We start from the raw sequence: 13,645 nt of genomic DNA, 5'->3' as shown, positions 1-13,645 counted from the left end.
ATACCTGGTACCCCTTCAGCCAGTTTAAAGCCAGTCTCCAGCATCTTTAGTCTGGTGCCTTGACCGCCTCCACCAACAACTTGTGTTCGATAGTTGCTTTCTAATCAGCCCTAGTTCTAAATCATTTGCTCAGTACATCTCCGGTGTTCAATAAATAAATGCAGGTACATTGCCATTTTCAGATTTGAACCATGATCTTTAATTTTCTGGCTGATCTATGCTTCAAGCAAATTGTCATTTAAAAAAAATTGAAGCAGTAATTGTTAAGATTTTTAGAACTGGAAATTGCATTTTCTTACCATTCGCAAATCAGTAAATAGCCCAATGGTTATTCCAGTTTCAAAATTAATTGATGGAGGAATTGCAATAGGCAGTGAATAAAATTAGTGTTGTTTGTGTAATCCAAGTATAGCTTTTACAAAGTGACCTGGTAAGACTAGCATTTAAGAAGTGAAAGATTAGGAATAATTAAAGCAGTAGTAGAGTTGCCAATTCAATGTGAAAAATTGTGGCTGTGGAACAGTTTGCAATTTTAAAAAACTGTTGCAGAATATTTCAGAATGTGATGAAAATGAAGACCACAGATTATTAAACTCTTTTTGAGGATAATAGTAACAAGCAATTAAAATTATAGTTGTTTCAGTTATTTCAATTGGTAGGACAAAAATAATTATTTTAATACAATTTATATCATATCTAATTTGAGATGGGAAATAAATGAAACTTTGGTTTATCTATTTGCAAGAGTAACGAGATTATGTTTCATAAGTATCAGGCAACAGGCACTCCCTGTCTGTCCTTCTCAGTGTCTCCTCACTCTTAGCTAATTGTTTCTATTCAACAGCATTCCCTTTCAACGCTTTACTTAATTCTTCTCCCCTCAATTGACACCAGCTTTCACTCTGAAGAGGGTTATGTGAGAAAATAATCTCAACTAAAGCAGCTTCCCAACAAATATGCTTCCTGACCTGCTGAGTACTTTTAGTATTTTCTGCTTTTGTTTCAAAACAATTAGTTACATGCTATAATCAATGTTTGCTTACATTCATATCATTATAAAAGGAACTGTACTAGAGATCTGTGGCGACCAATTGTAATGAATTATGTTGCAAGTTCAGAGTCTTTGCAGTGTTTTTTTTTAAATATTTTATTTATAAGTTTTAACCATCAAATAAAATTTACAATTCAAATCTTTTTAGTGTAATCCATTATACATGTGGTGTTTATATTTTTCCCACTCCCCATCCCCCTAAAACTCTAAGAAAGAGGGAAGAAAGAATGAAAAAGATACATAAGAAGAAAGACTGGAGATTGTCCAAAGAGTCCTTTTCCAGAAATTATATTTAACATTAAATAAAATGTTTTACATTTTGAAAATATCAGATGATGCAATTTGGGAGATTGCCTGTAAAGAATATGTTTAATTCTATCATTTAAGTTTAATTATCTTTGTGTCTCATGTAAAGGAAATAGAATCAATCTGGATTAAAGTTTAAAAAAAAATAAAAAGGGACACAGCTATTAGTGGAAAGAAGCTGGAAAAAGGAAAATTCAGATCAGTTAGGGAATTAAAAACAATCAAATAATAATAGAGTTATTTTTACCTAACCTAATATTAATTGAACAGAATAAGTTGATAAAGCAGATAAACATGAAATTCCTGAAATACATACAGGGCTTCTCTTGAAACCTGTATGGAAAAAACACAATGAGGTTCAATATTAGTTCTTCTTGAGGGGAATGAACTAGAATTAATAAGGGAAATGAAAGTTCTGGTATGTGTAGAAAGTGATGACCATAGCATATTGCATTTTAAGTTGAAATACACAAGGATGACACAAAAGAGGTTGCCATATTGATTACTATTGACAGCTGTTCGGGTTGCCAAATAATTATGGGAACTGGATAAGGTGCAGAAAATATTTCCAAGAATTATATGAAAAATGCAAGGACCTGTGTATCAGGAAAGGATCAATAGACTGTCTTTTCTCATGAGAAAAGTTTATGGGAGACAAGATAAAGTCTTTAAGAGTATGATAAAATTGTAGACTGAATACCTTTGCCTATGGGGAGGAAAATAACTGGAGACTATTATTAAGAGTGAGGGAAAAGGGAATTGATAAAAAGTTATACTGAAGAGAACTGAGGATGCGACAAATGGATTTACATGAGTAAAGACCAATTCTGGATTAATCTGATTGGTCTGAATTACCTGCTTTTGTGATAATACTTTAGTAACATTTCCTCAGGCAAGCCTGGTAGTAAAATTTTCTTCTTGTTGACAAATTATTGGAAATGTGTCAACACTAGTTTGAGACTGAAGTGATTTCTCCATTTCACTTTTAGAATCTACTTGTTCAAGATCCACAATGGTCATTGCCACGCCTTCTTCGACTACCCGAAAATTACAATACCATCTTTCAGTACTATCACCGTAAAGCCTGCGTTCACTGTTCAAAAGTGCCAAAGGATCCAGCACTTTGCCTAGTATGTGGTACCTTTGTGTGCCTCAAAGGTCAATGCTGTAAACAGCAAAGCTATTGTGAATGTGTTCTGGTGAGTAAATAGATGGGCAAAACAGATATTTTTATTTACTGAGACAATATGTTATGGATTTGTATATTTTTGACTTGTTTATTTTTACATGCACTGAGATACAGTGTGCTATCCAGGCAAATTAACCTGACCTTATTACTTAAGTAATAAAACAAAAGTGAAGCCTATAGAGAAAAGTACAGTTAAAACAGTTCAAGAGTATAATATTTTACCAATGAGAGGCACATTCATGTAACTTTTTCTTGAATTTGAAGATTTGTGTTTTCAAGCTCATGTATTTTCTGCCCAATGGAAGGGAGAAGAAGAGGTGTTTCCAAGGTGGGATGGCTCCTTTAATACATTGGCAGCTTTCCCAAGATCGTAGTAGGTATAGGCTAGGCAGAGTCGATGGAGGGGAAGGGAGTGTGATGGCCTGAGCAGGGTTACCATAACAAGCTGTGATGCAAATGGACAGGATACTTTCTATGATAGAACCATAGAACGCTACAGCACAGAAAACAGGCCATTCGTACCTTCTAGCTTGTACCAACCACTATTTTGCTAGTCCTACTGACCTGCTCCCACTCCATAACCCTCCAGACCTCTCCCATCCATCTATCTATCTATCTATCCAATCTATTTTTAAAACTCAAGATCGAGCCCACATTCATCACATCAGATGGCAACCCATTCCATACCCACACCACTTTCTGAGTGAAGAACTTGCCCCTTATGCTCCCCCCAAACCTTTCCCCTTTCAGCTTAAAACTAAGACCTCTCATATTTTTCTCCTCCAATCTAAATAGAAAAAGCCTACTCGCATCCACTCTGTGGATACCTCTCATTCTTCTTTGCTCCAAGGAATAAAGTCCAAACCTGTTTAATTTTTCCCTATAACTCAACTCCTGAAGATCCAGCAATATCCTAGTAAATCTTCTCTGCATTCTGTCAATCTTATTGATATCCTTCCTGTAGTTAGGTGACCAAATTTAGCCTCACCAATGTCGTAAACAACTTCAACATCCCAACTCCTGTGCTCAATAGTTTGATTTATAAAGACTAAAATGCCAAAAGCTTTCTTTACTATCCTGTCCATCTGCGAGGCCACCTTCAGAGAACAATGCATCTGTATTCCAAGATCTCTTTGCTCCTACCATTCACTGTGTAGGTCCTACCTTGGTTTGCCCTTCCAAAATGCATCATTGTACACTTGTCTGCATTAAACTCCATCTGCCATTTTTTGTCCCTTTCTCCCAGTTGGTCCAGATTCCTCTGCAAGCTTTGAAAATCTTTATAAGAAACCTCAGGGATAAGCCAAATTTTAGATTTTTGAGAAAGTAGCTACTGGTGCAGTTTTTTGGTCATAGAGTTAAGACAATTAAGTCTTAGTATGCTTATCAAAAACAATTAGAGGATGAGAGTCAATGCAGCCCAGAAACGAAGGTGCTTTCATTTACATAATCATTAAAGTTATTTTTATATCTCTTTGCTTCCATCAATATAAACTACTTTTCAGTTATATTTTTTGGTAAATCCCTCAATTTCTTCTTTGGGTTGGTATTTTTGTTTAATTATACCACTCATAAATAACTTGATATTTTTTCTGTATTAAAGGGATAACACAAATGGAAATTGCATTACTTTTTCATTGAACTTCTCAAACACCTCTTTTTCATCGAAACAGTTGCACTGCAATTCCATCTTCCAGTTACTAGTATTTTGGCATCTCCACTAGTTGAACTGTATCATCGGACCACAGGAAGTTCCTTTGTGGTGGTTTTGAGTGACAAATAATACTGAAAGGTTTACCCTGACTTTTATTCTGTTCAACCACACAATCATGACTGATTTCTATGTTAGAAATGCAAGTTATACAGTATTTGCTGCAAAGAAATAAAACAATTTGGGTTGCCAACTTATTTGAAATTATGGATCTTCACTCTTTGCACACTGGATGATCCAAACTAACATTCATGATGACTTCTGCTCCTCACTATAACATTCTTTTCTTAATTCAGTGTTGCACTGTTTTCAAACTCTTTGTAGTTACCTCTATCTCCTACGCCCATAACTTAGTTATTGTTACTGTGTAGTCCACTCTTTTTAAGCATTCTCACATCCAGTAAATGAGTGCCCATGCAATGAACTGGTAATCAAGTACAGCTGCCAGTTCAATTGTCCGTTTCCATAACAACTGTTCTGCATATATTTGGAATAATTTTAATTAAAAACATAAACTAATTGGTGCAAATCACTGAAAAAGCAGAGGTTGACCAGAGTTATAAGTTTTCTCTCTATATCCAGAGTGATCATTAGTTCCATTTTATTCCTTTTTGGTAAGGTTTGGAATCATTTTATGCAGGTATTTTGTGATTCTAATTCTGTTGTAATTGTATAACAGCACTCCCAGAACTGTGGTGCAGGAACAGGAATATTCCTTTTGATTAATGCCTCTGTGATTATCGTCATTCGTGGGCATAGATTCTGTGTGTGGGGATCAGTTTACCTTGACGCACATGGCGAAGAGGACAGAGATCTGAGGTAACACATTTTAGCGGCATTTCTCCATTTAGGAATGGTATTTCTAAATTAAATGTAGGTTATAGTAACCTTGTTGCAACCTTACTGGACTAGTCAACAGGACGTCTAAGTTGACAATTCCAAGTTCAAATGTGTTTTTATAAACTCATTTTCATTGGCTTGCCATTATGCTCAAAATGTCAAAGAAAAATATACTCATCAAAGAGTTCATTATTCAACAACTTTTGGAAGGAACACTTCAAAGATCTTCTCAGCCAAGACTCATCTTTGTCCTTAATGTAGTGTCCTCAGCTCTAGGCCATATCACGTTTCGTGCTCCAGTCTCTGTGCTAGATGCAGTCTGGCAAGTTTGCAAAGGCTGACAGTATGGCACATTGCTTTTGTAATTCCTATTCACAGGAAGTGGACTGAAATCCGATTCAGCCAATCAGTCTACACTCAGTTGGTAAAGTGATGGAAATTGTCATTGACAGTGCTGTCACTGGGCATCAAAGGGAAACACTCTAGGGCTGGAATTGTACCTCTCACAAAAGGTTACAATTACTGAAGGTCAATCATCCCAGCCCTTGGACATCACTGCATGAGTTCCTCAGAGTAGTGTTCTTCGCCAAACCACCTGTAGCTGCTTCATTAGTAAGCTTCTTTCCCTCATATGGGCTGAAGTGGAAATACACACCGATGATTGCACAATTCCATTTTCAACTTCTCAGCGAATAAAGCAGCCCATGTCTCTATGCAGCAAGATTCAGACAATATTTACATGTGGGCTAATAAGTGGCAAGTAACATTTGTGCCACCGATGGACATACTATGATTGAGTCCATGCCACCAATGTCCTGGAGCTCACCATTGATTAGAAACTTGACAAGAACATCCAGTTCAGACACTGGTAATGTTGCGATGAGTTCAACTTAATTGTCATTTAGACTGCACATGTATAAGCCACTATAAAAGTGTTTCTCTGAACCATTCTGGACCTGTGCATTGATGGAAAAATAATCACCTATTGATAGTACATATTTTAATTAAATTATACATTCTTAATTGTGCTGTTTTATACTATGCTTTTTTTTTTCCTTTGCAGGCGTGGCAAGCCACTGTACCTTTGCAATGAACGGTACAAAGTCTTGGAACAACAATGGGTGACACACACCTTTGATCACATCAATAAAAGATGGGGTCCACACTATAATGGATTATAGCTGACTTGTGTATCCTTCTTCAGAATAATCAAGCAGCTTTGCTTCACCTGGATGTTATGGAGTTTATTTTTAAAAGTAGCCATATTGTGGAAACAATCCATAAAAACATTATTCTGCATACAAAAAGGTGCTATTAATGTCACATCTATTGGCACTGTGTGAAACAAAATCCCAGCAATCCTACAAGACTCTCTAGAAATGGGCTGTACTATCTTCTAAAAAGAGCTTATTATTTATTTGTCATGTTGAAACAATTGCAGCAGTCTATGAAAGTATGAAGGATAGTTTTAATTCAGATATGTCCCTTACTAAAATGAGCATAATGCTTGCAGTACAAGGCAAAGACCAATACAGCATGTTTGAAGTGTGGTTTGATGATTTTCATTGCATGAAAAGAGGAGGTACTCTGGAGACATACACGTGAATGCAGTGCACACAAGTTTGCTGCATTTGATGTGACATGTCATTTTTCTGACAAGTCTCTGCTACATTTTTCGACATTTTGAGAGGTTTTGATTTGTAATTCTCACCATCGTATTTAATGAGTACACTAACTTGCCCAGTTTATTTTAAAAAAAAGATAATGTTTCAATGTACAGAAATTTTGAATTAAAAGCAAACTAGGCAATAATGATTTCAGTCTTGGAAAATTTTGTTAATGACAACTGTTCAAAACAATTTTGGAATGAATGCAAATACTGGAACAAATACTCATAGGCTCATTTCTGTGGATTTGGAATCCGAGCTTCTTGCTTTTCAAGTTTCAAGTCTGCTGCTGGGTTGATATGTTGATTTAATATGGTCACCAGTATTCTCTGCTGAGCTATGTACCTCTATCAAAAGTGGCCCAAGATCCAATATCATGGCATCATCGGCTCAGAAGTAAATTATTACTTCAGGTATGCATTGTCAACCCTGGACTTAACTGTATTGTAATTGTGAACTGTAACTGAATCCATTTACTAAACAAAACAAATTAGATGATTGTGGGAAGTATATTCCAATTGGAAAGAACACCTAAGATTCTAAATTTCATCATATTCTGGAGACATGCTGAAGCTGTCTTTCATAATAGAAGTGTGATTATAAAATGTTGAAATTTAAAAACAATTTACACATGGTTTATTTTGTGCCTTTTCCTTCTATTTAAAAAAAAAATCAGTTAAAGCTGAAAAATCCTTTCCTGGTTTTCTAAGATAAATTTTAATCTAGACCATTCTAAATGTCTCATATAAAACTTCATAAAACAAGACATTTTGTTGTATTTACTTTTAAGAAAGCTTTTATTTCAGAAAAAAAGGTGTATAGACTTGATAATGTGTTATAAACAGAAAAATCCACCATTAGGAATATATTAAAATTACATATTCAGGGAAGTAATTCATTAAATGCTGCATTTCATAAACATGAATAGGTAGAATTGTTACAAAGTTGACCCTTCATTACCATTATGGGTCGTCTTGTGGACTTTTACAAAGTTAATTCTTCAAAACATGAGGAGCTACTATATATATTGTTGTATAGCAGCTCATTTGTTATGTCTCATTTACAAAACTCTTCTTTGCTGGTAGATTCAGATCCTAGTAAAAGATGCAATTTAATGACATATGCTACCTTCTGATATTATGCAAAAGGATTTACAGACCTAATAATGCCTCAAGTCAAATACAACTTCTTTATCAAAAGAAACAAAAAATGCTTTATTAAAAGGACAAGTACAAGGGGGAAATGCTGAATAAAAGTTGACCTTTAACTAACAAACAGCATTAGAGAAAGAAGCAGTGCTGCTCCAACATATGATTGACAGTAGCTAACACAGGTCGAGAATGACTGCACCTGTTACAGCTATGGGTATGAATCTCCCAAGTTACTCATATATGGAGTACAGGTATTCTTTATTATTCTAACTTTAAAATCAGTAATGGCCTTCCCTTTACTTCTTATTCATGTGCCAGATACGCAGTTGTATTAAAAATGTACTTGAATTCATGCATGCTGCTGAATTAAGCTTTATTTTACTTCTGCTTTTGTAAGACCCATTTTACAACTTAATATCTGAATGAAAAAAGAGTGATGTGAAATTTGAAAATAGAAATTGAGTATTCACTAGTGCAGGGTTTCCCAAACTTTTTCTTTCCACTCATATACTATCTTAAGTAATCCCTGTGCCATAGATGCTCTGTGATTAGTAAGGGATAATTTAAGGTGGTATGTGAGTGGGAAGGGAAGGTTAAGAACTGCTGCTCTAGACCCAATTGTTACTGAAATATTTTGCTTGAGAAAAATTGTCATTGGCCCATTTCCTTTGGAGTTATGAAACTGTGCACATAACAAGTCAATGAGGTACGATTAAAAGAATGTTTTTCAACCTTTTTCTTTCCACTCACATACCATCTTAAGTAATCCCTTACCAATCACAGAGCACCTATGGCATGGGAACTACTTAAAGTGGTATCTGAGTGGAAAGAAAAAGTTTGGGAAACACTGCACTAAAGTGCTACCTTGTATGAATGTTAAATACAGTACATTACTGTAAAGGTGAACATTTTCTGGCACATTGAAAAGCAAATCTTAGGATTAATTAAAATGACTGTAAAAATTGTTAATAAAGATACAGTATGCAACTCCACATTCCCTTGGTCTTTTTCTATCCCTTCTATCCAGAATCCTACAGTGTGGTATCATCATTGATCACTTGATCTCTTCAGCCAAATCACTGATGTCGACCAAATATCTGGGATTTAAGCAGCAATCTAAGTAGTAGCCACGAGTCACACTTGCCAATCTTAAAAGATACTTTTTATCCCAATCTTTTCTACTGCTAATTTTGCCACTTGCATCAGTATATCACACATGATTTCATGTGACATAATGTTGCTGTTCAACTTTCTGCATGGAACTTAATTGAAAGCTTTCTTAAAATCCAAATGCATTATGTCTATGGTTCCCTCTTTTCTATTAGTCAAACATAATTTTACTTTCATAAATCCACATCGACATTGTCCAATTCAATTATTCTCTACCACTGGCATGAGGATAAAGTTCAGTAGCTCTGGTTTCTCTCCTTTTTTTAAAAAAAGGAACTCATATTTGCTCATCTGCAGACCACAGGAATAATTCCAAAATCTCTAGAACCCTGGAAGATGCTAACTAGTGAAACCCAGAAGTCTGCAGATGCTGGGATTATAGTACAAGTACAAAATTACAGAAGAATTCAGCATGTCACAACATCCAATAGGGGGTACCTTGAAGAAGGGCTCAGGCCTGAAAAGTTGGTTATATACGTTTACCTCCTATGGATGCTGCATAGCTTGCTGATTTGCTCTAGCATTTTTTGTGTTTATACTAGATAACACTATCTCTCAAGTTAACACCTTCAAAATCGCAAAATTCTTGCAAGTTGTCAGGTTTCAAGGGACAGAGGTTTCCTTAAACATCCACTGGAATGACTGTCACTAACATTGAAGTCCTCGAACAGGTGGAGGTTACCAGCATCGAGACCATGGTGTTGAAGATGCAGCTATGCTGGGCAGGGCACATCTCTAGGATTGTGCTATATGGTAAACTCTCCACTGGCCACTGACTGAGGGCCTCTGAAAAAGAGGTACAAGAACTCTGTAGAAATCCCTTGATTCCTGACACATTGACCATCACCAGTGGTCTGCTCTAGCCTCTGATCGCGTGGTCTGGTGACACACCATTCACCAGTCTGTCTCCTTTAGAATGCAAACTCGGCTGGCCTTGAGGACAAAAGGAGATGGAGGAAGAACCGTAACATAGCAGCACCAAATTCAGAACGGAATTTCCCTTGCAGCCTGTGGCCGGGCATATCTGTTCCGCATTGGCCTTGTCAGCCACCAGCAAGCCTGTAGCAGACATGGACAGTTCCTTCCTAAATCTTCATTTGCAATGCCATGATGAATACCCATCTCTCACTACAGAGTCTCTATGCTAATAGGTCAAATCTACTGAAGTATAACCATATAACCATTTACAGCATAGAAACAGGCCAGTTTGGCCCTTCTAGTCCATGCCAAACAATTTCTCCCACATAGTCCTACTGGCCTTCATTTGGCCCATAATCCTCCATACCTCTCCTGTCCTTAACATAAATCTTTCCTCTACCAGAAATTCATTCCACACCTCCACCACCCTCTGCGGGAAGAAATTCCTCCTCGTGTTTCCCCTAAACTTTTCCCTTTTACTTTCAATCCATGCCCTCTTGTTTGAATCTCCCTCATTCTCAATGGAAAAAGTCTATCCACACTGACTCTACCCATCTCTCTTATAATTTTGAATACCTCTATCAAATCACCCCTCAATTATTTACGCTCTAGGTAATAAAGTCCAAGCCTGCTCAACCTTTCCCTGTAACTCACCCTGAAACCCTGGCAACATTCTTGTTAACCTCCTCTGCACTCTCTCTATTCTGCTTATATCCTTCCTGTAATATGGCAACCAAAACTGCACACAGTATTCCAAATGTGGCCTTATACAACTTCAACATATTCCTAGATCTTTTTGCTCCACTGCATTCTTCAATGCCCTCCCTCTTATTATGCTTGTCCTGTTTTGATTATTCCTATCAAAATGAAGCACTACACACTTATCAGCATTAAACTCCATCTGCCATCTTTCAGCCCACTCTCCTAGGCAGTCCAAATTCCTCTGCAATCTTTGAAAACCTAGTTCATTATCCACAATTTCACCTATTTTAATATCATCTGCATATTTACTAATCCAATTTACCACCCCATCATCCAGATCATTAATGTATATGACAGATCCCTGAGACAGGGACACTGCTTGTCCCTGGCCTCCAACCTGACAAACAGTTATCCACCACGACTCTCTGGCATCTCCCTTCCAGCCACTGTTGAATCCACTTGACTATCTCAAAATTAATACTTAACGACTGAACCTTCCTAACCTTCCATGTGGAACCTTATCGAAGGCCTTACTGAAGTCCATATAGACAACAGCCACTGCTCTACCCTCATCAACATTCCTAGTCACCTCTTCATTCAAAGAATTAAAATTAAAATTTTAGTCAATCAAAAATTTAAAAATCTTGATTTCTGTCATTATTCTTTCAAGCAGTCAGACTACCTGTCAACCTTTGAGTGATTTTTTTTCCAATTCCCTTCTAATTCTACCATTTTGCATCTTTTCTTCTGTAAATAGAAGTTGATCTTATTTTTATTTACAGTAATACACCAATTTTATGCATTGGAATTGCTTCTTCCCTCAGACTCTCCGATTCAATGTAAACAATACATGTTTATCCAATTTTTTCCCTCAGCCACAATTTTTCATTTCTGACAACATCACCATAGATCAATACCCTCTCACCCTCTCCCATAAAATTACATCTCTAATGGGTACTAACAAAACTACATGTAATAATCAAGTGCAATCTAATTAGTGTGTATACAGTTCTCGCAGAATCTTCCTACTCTTGAATTCATGACTTAGCAACATCACATATGCTATTTTTAACCATTATCTTGGCCTGACCTGCTACATGTGGTTTGTGGTCCCTAAAATCTTCCACTCTGCTCAGTATTCCATTGTTAGTGATTTATTCCCTTGACTTGTTGCAAGTTATTTGACCTGTCAAACTAGTCATTTACATTGTGGCAGTTGCACTTGGTCTTAAATCTGCTTTTCCACCTTTGACCACATTTCTTGATTACTGATCAAATACATTTCTCAACTTTGCATACACTCAATGATTTAGTCTTCACAGCTTTCTGGGGCAAGAAATTACAAAGATGAAAAAGTTTCCTTATTTCACTTTTATTCTGAGACTATACTCTGATGCCAGACTTTCCCAAGAAGAGAAGAATTCTCCCAGATATTACCCTGTAATGCCACTATGCATTTTTAGTTTCAGTAAAATTGGAGTTAAGAAAAGTGAGAAGCAACAGCCAACAGTTGGACAACTTTTCCTGGTAAGACAATCATGTCACAGCTAGGATTGACCAAGTGACTCTTCTCTGAACTATCTTGAATGATATTATACCTTTCCATAAAAATTATAATTGCCACCTTTCTGCCCAACTAATCAGACCACTGAAAGGTTCCTGAAATCTTTTGAGATTTCCTCTTCCATGTCAACCACATGTCCAATTTTTGGGTAATCTCAAAACCTCTATTATGCCCTCTTCTGTTCTAAGTCAACAATACAAGGGACTGAATGGAATGGTTTGTGAACCCTCACTGGTAACAGCCCTCCAGTCAAAAATACCAATCAGCCATTATCATTTGATTGCTACCACTGAACTAATTATAATTGCAGTTTACAACATTCTGTTGAAATCATGTGCTTTTTTACATTTTTGACCAGCCTTCTATTTTTAAACCAACAGAATCCATGTAGGCAACACCAAATGTATTACCAATCTTTGTCAAATCAAGATTTAAAAAAAAAGATGTTGTAATGCCCTTCCCTGAAAAATCTCCATGCTAAAACTTGTTTAATTAATTTGTGCCTTAACTAAAAGTCGCCTGGGAAAAAAAAAATGCAATAATTTATCCAGCAATGAAATCAAACCAAAGCCCTTTTCATTTGTGCTGAACTATTATTCCAACTAATCCCACTGACCTGCACTCAGTACATATCCCTCCCATCCACATACTTGTCCAAATTTTTCTTAAATGTGAAAATTGATCCTGCATTCACCACTTCAGCTGGCAGCTCGTTTCACAGTCCCACTACTCTCTGCATGAAGAAGTTCCCTCTAATATTCCCCTAAACTTTTCCCCTTTTGCCCTTAACCCATGTCCACTGGTTTGTATCTCACATACCCTCACTGGAAAAAGCCAACTTGCATTTACTCTATCTATATCCTTCATTCTTCTAGGCTCCAGGGAATAAAGTCCTAACTTTTTTAACCTTTCCCTGTAACTTAGTTCCTGAAGTCCTGGCAACATCTAAGTAAATCTTTGCACTCTTAATTTTATTAATATATTTCCTGTGGTTAGGTGTCTAAACTACACACAATACTCCAAATTTGGCCTCACCAATGTCTTAAACAACTTTACCGTAAGTATAACTGTTGGCAAGCCTTTTTCATGATCGCATCGACTTGGAGGACTCAGGCAGATCTTCAGAGATGTTGATTTATGAAAGCCAATATGCATGATGCCACTTTTTGTATTTCCAGATCCCTCTTTTCTACCACACTCCTCAGTGCCCTAACAATTAATGTATATGTTCAACTTTGGTTTGTCCTTCCAAAATGAAACACCTCACATTTGTCTGCATTAAATTCAATCTGCCAGCAGTAAAATTCCCCCACCAACCTATTTGAAAATCCTGATGGATCAGCATCTGGCTCATTAGATGCTGATTTCCATATTCC

General features: G+C 36.6%; 1 protein-coding gene and 1 long non-coding RNA gene across 11 annotated transcripts in view; one reads left to right on the top strand and one right to left on the bottom strand.

The window, feature by feature from the left end:
• ubr3 (ubiquitin protein ligase E3 component n-recognin 3) overlaps positions 1–8,907 on the top strand; it is a 293,785-nt gene extending 284,878 nt beyond the window's left edge. For all 4 annotated transcript variants that reach the window (XM_069935677.1, XM_069935678.1, XM_069935680.1 and 1 more), the window contains 3 exons: positions 2,347–2,556; positions 4,937–5,076; positions 6,161–8,907. In XM_069935677.1, the coding sequence (XP_069791778.1) occupies positions 2,347–2,556; positions 4,937–5,076; positions 6,161–6,278 (468 nt within the window). In that variant the 3' untranslated portion in view covers positions 6,279–8,907. The remainder of the gene's footprint in view (positions 1–2,346; positions 2,557–4,936; positions 5,077–6,160) is intronic.
• LOC138762157 (uncharacterized) overlaps positions 1–13,645 on the bottom strand; it is a 105,391-nt gene that overhangs the window by 27,381 nt on the left and 64,365 nt on the right. The window lies entirely within an intron of this gene.

The sequence above is a fragment of the Narcine bancroftii genome, chromosome 4 (assembly GCF_036971445.1).
Source record: "Narcine bancroftii isolate sNarBan1 chromosome 4, sNarBan1.hap1, whole genome shotgun sequence".
Lineage (NCBI taxonomy): Eukaryota > Metazoa > Chordata > Chondrichthyes > Torpediniformes > Narcinidae > Narcine > Narcine bancroftii.
Note: the sequence above shows the minus strand (reverse complement) of the source record. Positions and strands in the feature narration are given on the sequence as shown.